Source organism: Salvia hispanica, chromosome 1 (assembly GCF_029641045.1).
Source record: "Salvia hispanica isolate PSC_SH4W2 chromosome 1, Shi_PSC_v1, whole genome shotgun sequence".
In the NCBI taxonomy this organism is placed as follows: Eukaryota; Viridiplantae; Streptophyta; class Magnoliopsida; order Lamiales; family Lamiaceae; genus Salvia; species Salvia hispanica.
The window spans coordinates 21,120,167-21,133,233 of record NC_142692.1 but is presented as its reverse complement, the minus strand read 5'-3'; the positions used below and the strand labels follow the sequence as shown (position 1 = coordinate 21,133,233).

The 13,067-nt window shown below is 30.6% G+C and overlaps 1 protein-coding gene across 1 annotated transcript; it reads left to right on the top strand.

Annotated features, from left to right (window-relative positions):
- Positions 1-8,912: 8,912 nt before the first annotated feature.
- Positions 8,913-10,152, top strand: LOC125221047 (protein LURP-one-related 15-like). The gene is made up of 3 exons (XM_048123175.2): positions 8,913-9,193; positions 9,599-9,823; positions 9,903-10,152. The coding sequence occupies exons 1-3, from the start codon at positions 8,951-8,953 to the stop codon at positions 10,065-10,067; spliced, it is 633 nt and encodes a 210-aa protein (XP_047979132.1). The 5' UTR covers positions 8,913-8,950; the 3' UTR covers positions 10,068-10,152.
- Positions 10,153-13,067: the final 2,915 nt, after the last annotated feature.

The following is a 13,067-nucleotide window of genomic DNA, read 5'->3' as shown; positions in this document are numbered from 1 at the left end:
TATTCCACTAACTTTTTCAACTCGCTATTATTTACATTTCTTAAAACTCGTGCCAACAATAAGAGTGATTCCTATTGTGGGATGGAAAGAGTAAAAGGTAATTTTATTATTTTAATCACTTCAACCTAGGGCTGGCGAAAAATACCGAAAAAATAATATATCGCTCGTATCGTATTGAAAAATATCAAAAAATTATCGAATTTTCGATATATCGTAATTTTCGATACGATACGATATTGTATCGTAAGTTTTCGATATGATAATGATATGAATTTTCTTATATCGCGATATATCGTTTTATATCAAAAATACGATATATATCGAAAATTTTCGATGTATCGATATTTTCGATATATATCGATATTTAACGATATATCGAATTTCGGTACGATATATCGAAATATCGATACGATAACGATATGAAAATTTTTTATATCGAAACTTTCGATACGATAACGATATGAAATTCTTTCATATCGATATTTTCGATACGATACACGATACAACGTTTTCGATACGATATATCGTATCGACCCACCCCTACTTCAACCTCACATAAATAGAATTATGTCGTTACTGGGTTGTTAACGAACGCAATATGATCCAAAAATAATACTCCCTCCGTCCCATAAAAATAGAAAAAGTTTGAAATATCACAAAAATTAATGCATAATTGGTAAAGTAAGAGACAAGAGGAAAAGGTAAAATAGTACTAGTGGATACAAAGATCCACATAATTTATTATTACTCCCTCCGTCCCCAAAGAATATGCACTTTGAGTTCGGCACGAATTTTAATGCAAAATTGGTAAAGTAAGAAAGAGGTAGAGAGAAAAAGTAATTAAAGTATTGTTAGTGGAGAATGAGTCCCACCTTATTAGAGATAAAAAATGTTTCCAAAATTAGAAAGTGCATATTCTTGTGGGCTGACTGGAAATAGTGCATATTCTTGTGGGACGGAGGGAGTATTATTTAATGACAGGCTCAAGTGGTATAGGTTAGAAATAAATTAAATGGGTAGTGATAAAATGCAAACTTATATATTGTACAAACTCAAAACTCCTCAATACAGCTTCAACACTGTTTCAATACAATATCAAAACAGTGTAAAATTTCAAGATTTTAATGTTAACACAATATCAACACAATATCAACACAACATCAATCATTGACTACCGTTGAAATTCTGTTGACATTTTCCTGTTGATGACTTTTTGTGATCTGTTGACATTTTTCAATGGTCCAGATCATAGTTTTGAGTTTGTACAATAATTAGAGTTTTCATTTGATCACATTCCTAAATTAATATAGTATATGAGTAATGAGTTGGGGAGAACTTTCAATAACTGACAATGAGTTATTTTTATGAACAGACGTAAAAAGAGAGTGTCCATATTTTTATGAGACGGATGAAATAATAAAATTGATATACAAAAATTGTGGGGAGAGAATCAAATAGTCGAAATGAATTCGTTTCAAGATCTGCTACTCCATCCGTCCACCATTTATAGGAAAATTGTTTAACCTTGTGAAGAAAAATAGGAAAATGAATTAGTGGAATGTGAACCCCGTGTATATATGTCAGTTTTATAATAGAATGCGAGTGTAAAGAGTTAGGTGAATGGTGGGGTTCATTTACTTAGAATAGATAAATGTTTATGTGACTTTAAATTACAGACATCCTAAATAGCAAAATACTCCCTCCGTCCGTGAATAAGAGTCTCATTTTACCATTTTAATCCGTCCCTGAATAGGATTCTCGATTCATTATTACTTTACCAAGTAGTATCCATATTGATCAATACTACTTCTTCCCTCCCTCCGTACACCATTAATTGTCACAAGTTCATCTGATTCGGGTTTTAAGAAACGAAAAAAATGAATGAAAAATGTTAGTAGAATATGAATCCTGCTTTTATATAGTACTACTTATTTTTATATATGAGGTAAATAGGTTAATGAAATGTGAGATACATTTGAAAAAATAGTCTAAAATAAGAGTGTCAAGTATTGACAGACGAAATCGAAAAGAAAACTAGTAGTAATAAATAATGACGGACTAGAAGAAGTATGTACTAATGGGAATATTTTTATTAGTGATCCTCGATCATAGCCAAATATAATCTATCAGTATATAAAAGGCAAGTCTCGCTAGTAATAACATACTGCTATTATTAATCTTTTGTAATGACTAATTGTATTTATTAATCAAAATTAACATATATATTCCTCTTTGGGGATGTGATCAAATGAAAACCATATATTTAATACAAACTCAAAACTTTAATCCTAGCCACTAATTATAGCAGATCTGTGATTAATATAGCATTCAATTCCTATGTCAACAAGAGCATATATTTTGTCAATAGAGGGTAATTTTGTAACTTAATTTGACCAGCGGTTTATGCGTACCTAATTAAAATCTCTCACTTTTCAAACTGCAAATATTCACATATTCAGCAAGGATCGTCACCATTGTAATTGACGTCTCATATTCTCAACAATTAAATTTTTTCAGTCAAAAAACCTAGCTAATTCCGATCATGTGTTGATCCGTCGAAAAATTGCTTGAATTTTGCATTGACACTGCGTCGTTGATTCCTGGTTGATGTTGAATTTTGTGTTGAAATGGCGTTGAATCTTTGTTGATGTTGAATTTCGTGCTGAATACTTGACACTTTCTTGATGTCGAATTTTGTGTTGAAAAAATTGCTTGAATTTCATGCTAAAACCTAGCTAATTCTGTGTTGAAATGGCGTTGAATCTTTGTTGATGTTGAATTTCGTGTTGAATCCTTGACACTTTGTTGATGTCGAATTTTATGTTGTAATGGCGTTGAAGCTTTGTTGATATTGAATTTCGTGCTGAATCATTGATTCTTTTGTTCTGATGTTTTTTTGCAATGAAATTGTGTTGACTCTTTTGTTCTGCTGTTGTTGAATTTTATGTTGAAATCGTGTTGATTCTATGTTGATTCTAAAAACGTGAATAGTGGAAGGAGAGAGAACAATGAAATCGGAATTAAAAAATCGATAATTAAATTATTCACCGTATCATGAAAGTGTCTATTATACCCTCTGTTGACAGATTTATAGAAGTTATTGATATTTTCAAATGGAAACATTATAATCGTTGATTAGTACTCCCTCCGTCCCATTCAAGATGACCACCTTTTCATTTTTGTTTGTCCCAATCAAGATATCCACTTTCCAATTTTGGAAATAATCTCCCCTCTCCTCTCTCCTCATTAAAATATTCAACTATCTTTTTCCTCTCTACTTTATTCCATTAAACAACACTTCCTAAAACCCGGTGCCACTCAAGAATGTGGCCATCTTGAGTGGGACGGAGGGATTAATATTTAGTGGCTTGAATTAAAGTTTTGAGTTTGTATTGGATATATGGTTTTCATTATATCACTACCCCCTTTTGGGGTGTGTTATATATATTGCTAACTCCTTGTTAAATTTCTAACTACAACTCATTGATAGACATTGGCTCATTAAATCAAGGTACAAGATCATTCATCCACGGACATTGGATCATTAAATCAAGGTACAAGATCATTCATCCACGAATATCAATGTCGTCTAAAAAAATGTCAATTAAGGATGTTAATGTCAATTAACAAAAAAGTAAGTTATAATTAATTTTTAAAAAAATATCTTAAAATTTTAAATGATTATAACTATCTCAATTTAAATTATTTTTTTCACACAACACATATCAAATTAAAGATAATTTTATAAGGATTCTAACGAGATCTCACTTGCATATGTTATGATGTCAAAATTTGAAAAAACAATGTAAATTTTCGTATTTTTGTTATAGCATGTTAGTGTCAATATACCTATGATTATATATCAATACAATACATATAAAATGTCAATACTAAATTGTTTTGACATATTAAATGAATCGTATTGAAATATTTAATACACTATATTGACGTTTTGATCTAAAACCATAATTTTAATAGTTTTCTTACCTTTTTAAATTTAAATGATAATAAAATGAAATTACACATGAAAATTTATAAACCACTAAATTTCTACAAATCTTATGATTTCAAATTAATTGTAATTAGCAATTGATCACTCTCTTACTCTTCTTTATATATAAGTTAACAAAGCACTAACATTTATAATCATAATAAAGTAATATTTATAAACTTAAATACTAATTCATATCTACATTTATTACTTGGGCCCTTCATATTAATAAACAGAAAAAAAAGAGCTTCTTATTAACATATAGTCATACATATGGAAGAGTAATATAAATCACAATTATATCCAATTAAATAAAAATAGAAGATTATAAACGTTACTTTATAATTCATGCAATGCAACGTTCCATAATCATCTTTTCACAAGCTTAATCATCTTCGTAGCACCCAATTTAATCATCTTTGAAGCACCAAATGATATACTACCATGTAAGAAAGGCTTTGGATGAGTCTCACAATTTTTATTTCCTATAAACAGTGGCGGAGCTAGAATTTTAACGGTGTGGGCTCAAATTACCATTAAAATTTATTGAGTGTGTTCAGTGCTAACGAAATGGAAACAACTCGAACATAAAAAATATAAAAAACCGCAGGTAAGAAATGGATGATGAGAAAACTAATTAGTGAATAGATATTTTAGAACATAGCACATATTTTACTACTAATATTTTATAACATATTTTAATAGTATTTATAATTAGATTAAAGAGTTATTAACTATAATATTTTTTATTAAAGAGCATCACATTAAAATTGATTTTATTAATATCATATTCCCTCCGTCCCCAAAGAATATGGACTTTAGACACGACACGAGTTTTAATGCAAAATTGATAAAGTAAGAGAGAGATAAAGAGAAAAAGTAATTAAAGTATTGTTAGTGGGAAATAGGTCATACCACATTATAGAAAAAAAAAGTTTCTAAAATTGGAAAGTGCATATTTTGTGGGACAGATAGAGTATTATTTAACAATATTTATGAAATCAAAGAATTATTTTATCTTCTTGAATTATAAAAACCATTCTTTTATGATTATAAAATAAAATGATATATTTACAAAATTACTAGTAAAAAAATCAATAAAAGTTACTAATGTGAAAAAATCCATAAGACATAAACAAATAGAAGAAAAAAAAAGACAAACAAATAGAAGAAAAAAAGACAAAAATGAATCAGAAACTATTCTTTTATGATTATAAAATAAAATGATATATTTACAAAATTACTAGTGAAAGAATCAATAAAAGTTACTAGTGTGAAAAAACCCATTAGACATAAACAAATAGAAAAAAAAAGACAAAATTGAAACAGAAGTACCAGGTAGGATTCAAACTTGGTAGCTCCAAGTCAAATGACCGAATATCAATCCATCTGCACTACTACTTCATGTAGTAAATGATAATTACATATATTATAGTTCCTCCATTCCATAGTAATAGGGGCGTTTTTCCATTTCCGTCCATTCCATAGTAATAGAGTCATTTTCCTTTTTAGTAAAAGTCAACACATTTTTCCACATCTACTTTACTCTCTCTTACTTTTTTCTATCTTCATCTCTCTACCTTTTTCATTTTTCACTTTATTCTCTCTTTACTTGATTCGCCTAACACAATTTTTCTTAATCTGCGTGCCAAAAAGTTTTGTCTCCTATGGAACGGAGGGAGTATATAGTAATTATTGAAATGGGTGAAGGACTCAAGGGCGCCCTGGCCCCGTCGACCTCCGCCCCTGCCTATAAATATATGATATTTAGTATAATCCACACGTTCCTACCTTTTTCCATTATATTCTTCGTTGAACTTCCTAAAAAAAATTGACTAACTCTTAGGTACTCTTCCATGTCTTCATAAATATTGTTTTAATATAAAGTCAGCTTTTGATTCATTTTAGTGTTTGTGTATCGATAATATTCGATCCGTCCTATAATAAGAGTTATATTTAGTGTGGAAACGAGTTTTAAAAAATATAAAGAATAGTAAGTTGAAAAGGTTAGTGAAATATAAGGTCGATTTTTTTATATTAATTTTATGATAGAATGTGAGTGAAGTGAGTTAGTAGAATGTGTGACATTTCTCAACTATTTTATGATTAGAGATTTTTCCTTCTCTTTGATATATTAATATGTAGTAATCCCTCCATCTGGCATTATATGACTCTTGATTTACCATTTTAGTTCATCGACGATTAGGTGTCGTGGTTCAGTTTTACTATAAATGATAACTATGCATCACATTCTACTAACTCATTCAACTCACAATTAATTATAAAACTAATATATAAAAATGGGTTAACACATTCCATTATTTTTTTCCACCCACTTTTCATTATGGAGTATTTCTTAAAACTAATATCAAATTCGAATGTGAATCTAATGCCGGACGGGGAGAGTATTTTTTTTTCTACTCTTTTCACCCATCACTAAATGCACTTTTTATATTTTGATTATTATGTTTGTATTATATTAGTTGTTTTTTATTATTCTAATATTTTTTGGTATCATTTAATATATATTTATAGACTGAAGATATTATCAAGTTGGACTCACCCAGCACACAATTCATTGCAATAACAATACTATCACCTCTAGATATTGATCACCACTACCCAATATATCAACATTCTTGGATTACGAAAAATTTGCACTATTTGACAAATCAAAGTAGTGCACAATCAATATTGTCTGTTCAATGCTATGTCAACAGTGATTAACAAATAATAATCACCAATACCTCATCTTTAAGTAAATAGAAAAAAAAAAGACTTATCTCAACTATTAGATCTTTAAATATTATACAACACCAGTGTCGTTTATTTTCTAAGGTAAGAAAACATGTGGACTGACACTGAAACATTTCACGATAGGTAGACAAAGCATATTTAGGTTGTGAAATCCTATTTCTCTTCTATAAAGAATCGACTGTATCACCTTCTGTGAACATCGTTCACGACCAGTCTACTACGCAGAAGAATTAGACTTGTTCGCTTCTTAACATTTAAATGTTTGAGAAACATTTTAGTAATGCATAAGCAAACACCAATGCGATAAAATTACTTGCTCTTGTTTTGGGTTAAAAGTGGATCGTAGAGTTTATTGTATACAAGCAATTTTATCCATGAAACATGTTCGAAACATGCTTTTTAGTATACCAATCTTAATCTTCCACTTATACTCAAATCATGCTTTCGAATATACACACTATCAAAACTCTCTCACTTATAATCTAAGCAGGTCTCAGACCATGATACATCGAACCTCATGTGTAAAACATGTTGCCATATAAACATTTAGTGAAAAATTCTGTCAAGTTGTTCTCTGATGACATCTTGGTAACCATAATGTCTTGTTGCTCACTTGATCCTTAATTTATTTCATACCTCCTTTTTATGTGATTGCTTAGCCTTATCAGCTCCTATTTTCCTCGATTTAGACTCATGGCTAGAGTAAACATAACAAAATACAATACTCGTAGGCATACTCAAAATCACGGTCAAAGCAATTAGGAAGTTATTGAGATGAACAACTACCTTCGCAGTTTCCAATGAAGCTACACTTGTAGCTTTCATGATGAAGTCTATGATTTGATCACACTCCATGTCTTAATATTGAACTCCTAAAAAGAACAAATGGTTAGAAGATGACTTGCTTGATCATCGATCGATTACAAAATCTTGATGTAACCTAAAGAACATAGCATGGATGTGTGGTAAACTAGAGCATAGTCTTCTGCAAGTACTTTGATATACTATTAATTCTTTACTCAATCTAATGTCTTTGGTCATGGTTAAATTGATATCAAGCTTCTGTGTCATCAACAAATTAAGCTAATATCTAATTCAATACACTTCATAGCATATATGAGACTTTCAATTACGAAACTCGCCTCATTCTTCTTGATCTCATTCAGTATCGAGATAGCAATTTCTACAGCATGTATTGATTATCTAAGGAGAAGACGAATAAAAAGAGAATAGAAAAATTGCAAGTATGGCACGGGGTTTTCATTGATGTCAAGTCGCCATTTATATTTATGTACACGTCTTCTTTTAATTAGTCCAATTTGACGTTGCATTGATACATTTACCTAGAATTGAGCTTGTTAGAAGATTGTTTTGCTAAATTTATTAATTTGAATGTTAAAACGTCATTTATAGACGCAATGAGATGACGTTTGATTCAAGGCTAATTTGGGATGACTAATGAAACTTATAATGAAACCTCTGCGAAATTGAAGCCTAATCCTTTTGTAGAAACAACGACAAAAAATCTGTCAAACTAACATAATCCCATTAAAATTTCCACCATCTATCAAGGTCATTTTTGGGATGCAAAGCATTTATTGATCTAACTAAATGTGATAAAGTTTCTTTATCCTATCCAAGTTGTAAAATTAAACGCGTTAATCTCTTTTGCTAATAACGTTCTTTGTGACTAACGAAGAAATGCTAGAGTAACTGGTGCTAATTATTTTCAGAAAATATTAATTACTGGAAAAAAAAGACTATTAATTGTTACTTGGATTTTAACACGGAACACGTTGGAGTTAGTGACGTAAAAACAAATTTGTGCAATTTGATTAAGCAGACAATATCAAACTAATATGATACGAGAGATTAGGAATAATTGTAATATCACATATAAATTTACACGTATAAAGATAGAAATAATTGCAACATTTTACACATGTGAAAATATTATATAAATATTATGAAAATTATAATATCATATATAGATTTACACGAATAAAAATCGTAATTTCTTCTGGTATAATATTCCCAAAATCGAGTATTTAACTACTTAAGAATTTTCCTTCTCGACCACTAGTTTGGTATGAATTTCCTATAAATAGATGTTATGTATGCATACATTTTATATATATGTGTGTGTGTTTGTAATAAGATATACTAGTATTCAACATTACATAAATTGAAGGAAGTTCAAAGATGACAACACAACAATCAACAGGTTACAACGAAGTTGCAGTGATCGATAAAAAGTTTTGCCTTCCTAGATCCATTGATCTAACTATTTCCAAAAACATTTGGAAGATAGGTCAAGCAAATTTTGTTGTAACAAAATCCAATGGAGAGATAATCTTCAAAATCCATGGAGCAATCTTCAGCTTCAACACAACGAGGGTCATGTATGATGCTGTAGGCATGCCTATTGTCACGCTTCGAAAAAAGGTATATGCTCCCTTCGTTTTGACACAATAGTTTTGCATTTTAATATTTTGGTCTGTTCCATTAAAATTATTTCAATTCTATTTTTTTGTCTTTTGGAATCTCTCCTGTTAAACCATTTTAGTTGTGCTGTCTCTATAAAGTTCTTATTTTTATAGGACAGGATAATTTTCCTAATTTGTTACCATATGAATCATTTATTCTATACCTATCCTTTAAAAAGTAGAAACTATTTCTATTTTGGTACATCCTTAAAAATATAATTTTTTTATTTTAAGATATATTTTTCTAGGCCATTCTCCAATCACGTTTTCTCTATTTATCTCTTACTACGCCAATTTTGAATTAAAATTTGTGTTATTACAGAAAGTCTAATCTTAATTTGGAACCTAATCATTGAAATTGCAGACATTCAATTTATTATCCACATGGCAAGTATTTAGAGGTGAAGGAAAAGATCAAAAAGACTTGATTTTTAGTGTGAGGAGGTCTTCCTTTTTCCAATTGAAAACTAAATTATCAGTGTTTGTAGCTGAAAATAGCGATGTTTGTGATTACACGGTGCAAGCGGATTGGTTTCAAAGATTTTGCCAAGTTTATTTCGGTGATTCTACCAACACAAAATTAGCCCAAGTTTGTGACTACATCCATTCAAACAATCATATTATTTAATTTGTTTGATATTGATTCATATTTTAATTTTATTTTTCAGGTGGACAAGAATTTATCGGTAGATAGTTTAATTACCGGTGGAGATAGATTTAAGGTGAAGGTGTACCCGAACGTTGATTGTGCATTCATAGTCGCTCTTATAGTCATTCTTGATGAGATCACCTCACAGGCTAAAAGAAGCTCCAACAATAAGGAAAAACGTTAGCCCATGTTGTGCTTGATTTTTTATTTTATTTTTTAATTGAATTTGACTGATTCATTGTTTCCAAACTAAAAGGAAATGCTTTTTTAATACTATGATATCTATTTCTTATGCTATAATACTCATATTTTTATATTTCATAATTATGAATTATTTTTTAACTAATATATTTATAAATCTTTTGGATATAGATAAATCAATCTAATTACGAATATATATAGTTGATGAAAACCAGAATGCATCTAAATTCAGAAATGCAGCCTAAATCTTGGCCCTCAAATTAGATGATCTAATGGTTAATAATTATAATAAAAAACACGGAAGGTCATGATTAAGCAGTTTTAGGTCATATTATAAGATTTTGATTTAATATCATATTAAGATCATTTTAGGTCATCCTTTGTAAGAATGACCTAAATATAGACCAACAACGACCTAAAAATGTCCTACTGATGCACTATTTTTTAGCACTAAATAAACCTGCAAGTATACAGAGAATATATAGTATAGCTAAAGGTCAGTACTGGATATCGAACACGGGGAAGGCAAACACAAAGTATATATCATCTACTAAGACTCAATTACTATCTGGAAAAGCAGTAGGTTTTGGAAAACTTTTGAAAACTAAAAACAATAAAAAGCATATAACAACTAAATGCAAATAAAACACGGAGATATTCGATAGAGATAGGGAATCCCAGGGATGTGCGTTCACAGTTATGGTTATACAAGTTCCAAACTACAATACCCTAGCACAATTATTACTTTGATAGAACGAGTCACCTAGCTTATACTCATGCGATGCAAACGTTGATTACAAAATTAGGGTTGTCAATCTTAACACGTAACTCCATAAAGCTCCTAAGACCCTTGAAAAGTCCCCACTCTCAATTAACAGTGTCATTTTGAGGGAAGCTAACTGTAGCGTCTACTAAGTGAATCTAACTCACTAGAACTCTGTCACAGTTATGAAGCAAACTATATTAAATCATACACAATTGTGTCACTCAATCATGTAGCATCAAAACTACTTATGGAAGAAACAAAGTAAAAATAAAACGGATATTAAATAGAAAAATGAATTGTATAACCAAAGTCGTTACTAACACATCCCCAGAATCCTATAAGTTTAGTTACACATGATGAAATAAGCTAAACACATAGATTGAAGGGAAGACATTTGAACATAAAACTAAAGCAAATAAAACTCGTAGGTTGAATCCTTGTCGTTCTTGATGTTCTTGAAATCCTTCTCCGACTCCTTGCACAAGTGAAGTACTCTAGCTCTTGATCTCTATGAATTATTTTGCAAGTAGACGCTCTCTCTTTTTGATGAAGCTTGAGGTCTTATTTATAGGGGAAAGCCAATCTTTGTTGTAGAAGGAAAAGATCTTCAAAATATGGTAAATCTTGGAGCAAATTTAGGCATCTCGAATTCGCCGCCTTTCTCTGGCGGGCCGCCGCACCTTGGCCGGCGATCGCCGCGTTGGAGTCCAGAGAGTCTGTTTCCTCGGCGGCGGACCACCGCACGACTTCCGGCGGTCACCGGACGAGACTTCTCTTCCAAGCGTATTTTTCCGAGGCGGACCGCTGCATTGATCTACCCGCCGGGCGCCGGCGGTCGCCGCACATTTATGCGTTTTGGCTCCCTTTTTCGGCTCAATTATGCACGTTTCTCACAAAACACGTCAAAATACCAAAATAGACAAAATATGCAAATAATGGACGTTTAGAGTGACTTTGACATAAAAAAACGGACCAAATAACGACCTTTAAATAGTGCAAAATCCGAGCGTATCACCTACGCATGATATTGCTCTACGTTTCTGTATTTAAATCTAATTTTTCCTAGATTAAAATCCTAGATAGATGTGATCAATTGCTAAATATTTCCTAAATGCTAACTACTATTAACATGCTCAAAACATGCTTTTCAGTAACTAAACTTAATTAAAATATTAATTTAATTATGTTCAAAATGACGTATTTCATTAAAATTAGTAGTATTTCTTTTATATTCTTTTATTGTCTAATTTCTTTTCTTTTCTTTTTTTATTGAAATATTGTCATTTTTAATATCACTAAAAGATATTGATCTATCCATAATGACGGACTCAGAAAATAAAAATCGTGGGATCAAATATACATTGAATAATTAATGATATAGTATAAATTCAAATAGTCATTTTAAAAATAAATAACTCCCTCCATCTCATAAAAATATGGGCATTTGAAATAGCACAGGAACTAAGTGTGTTAAGTGAACCATGTGACTGATATTATTATTAGTGTTCAATGAGTTGTAATGGTGTGCCAGAATAGTATAAGTTGTAAATAAATTGACGTATATGTGTAATAAGTTGGGGACAACTTTCCATAATGGTGTAAGTAGTAAATAAATTGACATATATCATAATTGTGTTTTGAATAAATTGAAGTGGTGAATTCGAAATTCCTATCCCTGGAATTCCCTTGTTTCATCTATCATCTCAGATCAAATCATTCTCTGCTTTAAATTGCTTTGTTTATTTAATTGTTCTTCTTGTTTTAATTGTGTTTCTACACCTAACTTCATTTGTCCTAATAGTATTTGACACTAATTACTTGATAGCCAGTCTGTAAAACTATTCCTCTGATGGTCAGTCCGTAAAACTATTCCTCATATTCGATATCCATTCTTGTCCTTTAATTGTACTATCTATGCACTGTATACTTACAGTTAATTTTAATGCTAATAAAAAATTGCAATTAATAAGCCTTAAATATTGGGACTTGTGTGTTGTGTCATGCCCATTACTATTGGTGGCGTAAACTTCTTTGCTACTGTGTTTTTTTTCTCTCCCGATGCTCGCCTTCTTGAAGGTTTGAGCCTTTTTGACATCCAAAAATTGGACATCTCCACTTTCTTCTGCTAATTTGTATCATGAAATATGTCATTATTTGATTTGGATCATTTGAAAATATAGTACTCCATGTATTTGCAAGGTTAATCTCGTCATTTTA

Coding starts and splice junctions, on each gene's coding strand:
- LOC125221047 (XM_048123175.2), top strand. CDS start 8,951: ATGACAACACAACAATCAACAGGTTACAACGAAGTTGCAGTGATCGAT. Junction 9,194..9,598: donor TTGTCACGCTTCGAAAAAAG/GTATATGCTCCC, acceptor TTGAAATTGCAG/ACATTCAATTTATTATCCAC. Junction 9,824..9,902: donor CCAACACAAAATTAGCCCAA/GTTTGTGACTAC, acceptor TTTATTTTTCAG/GTGGACAAGAATTTATCGGT.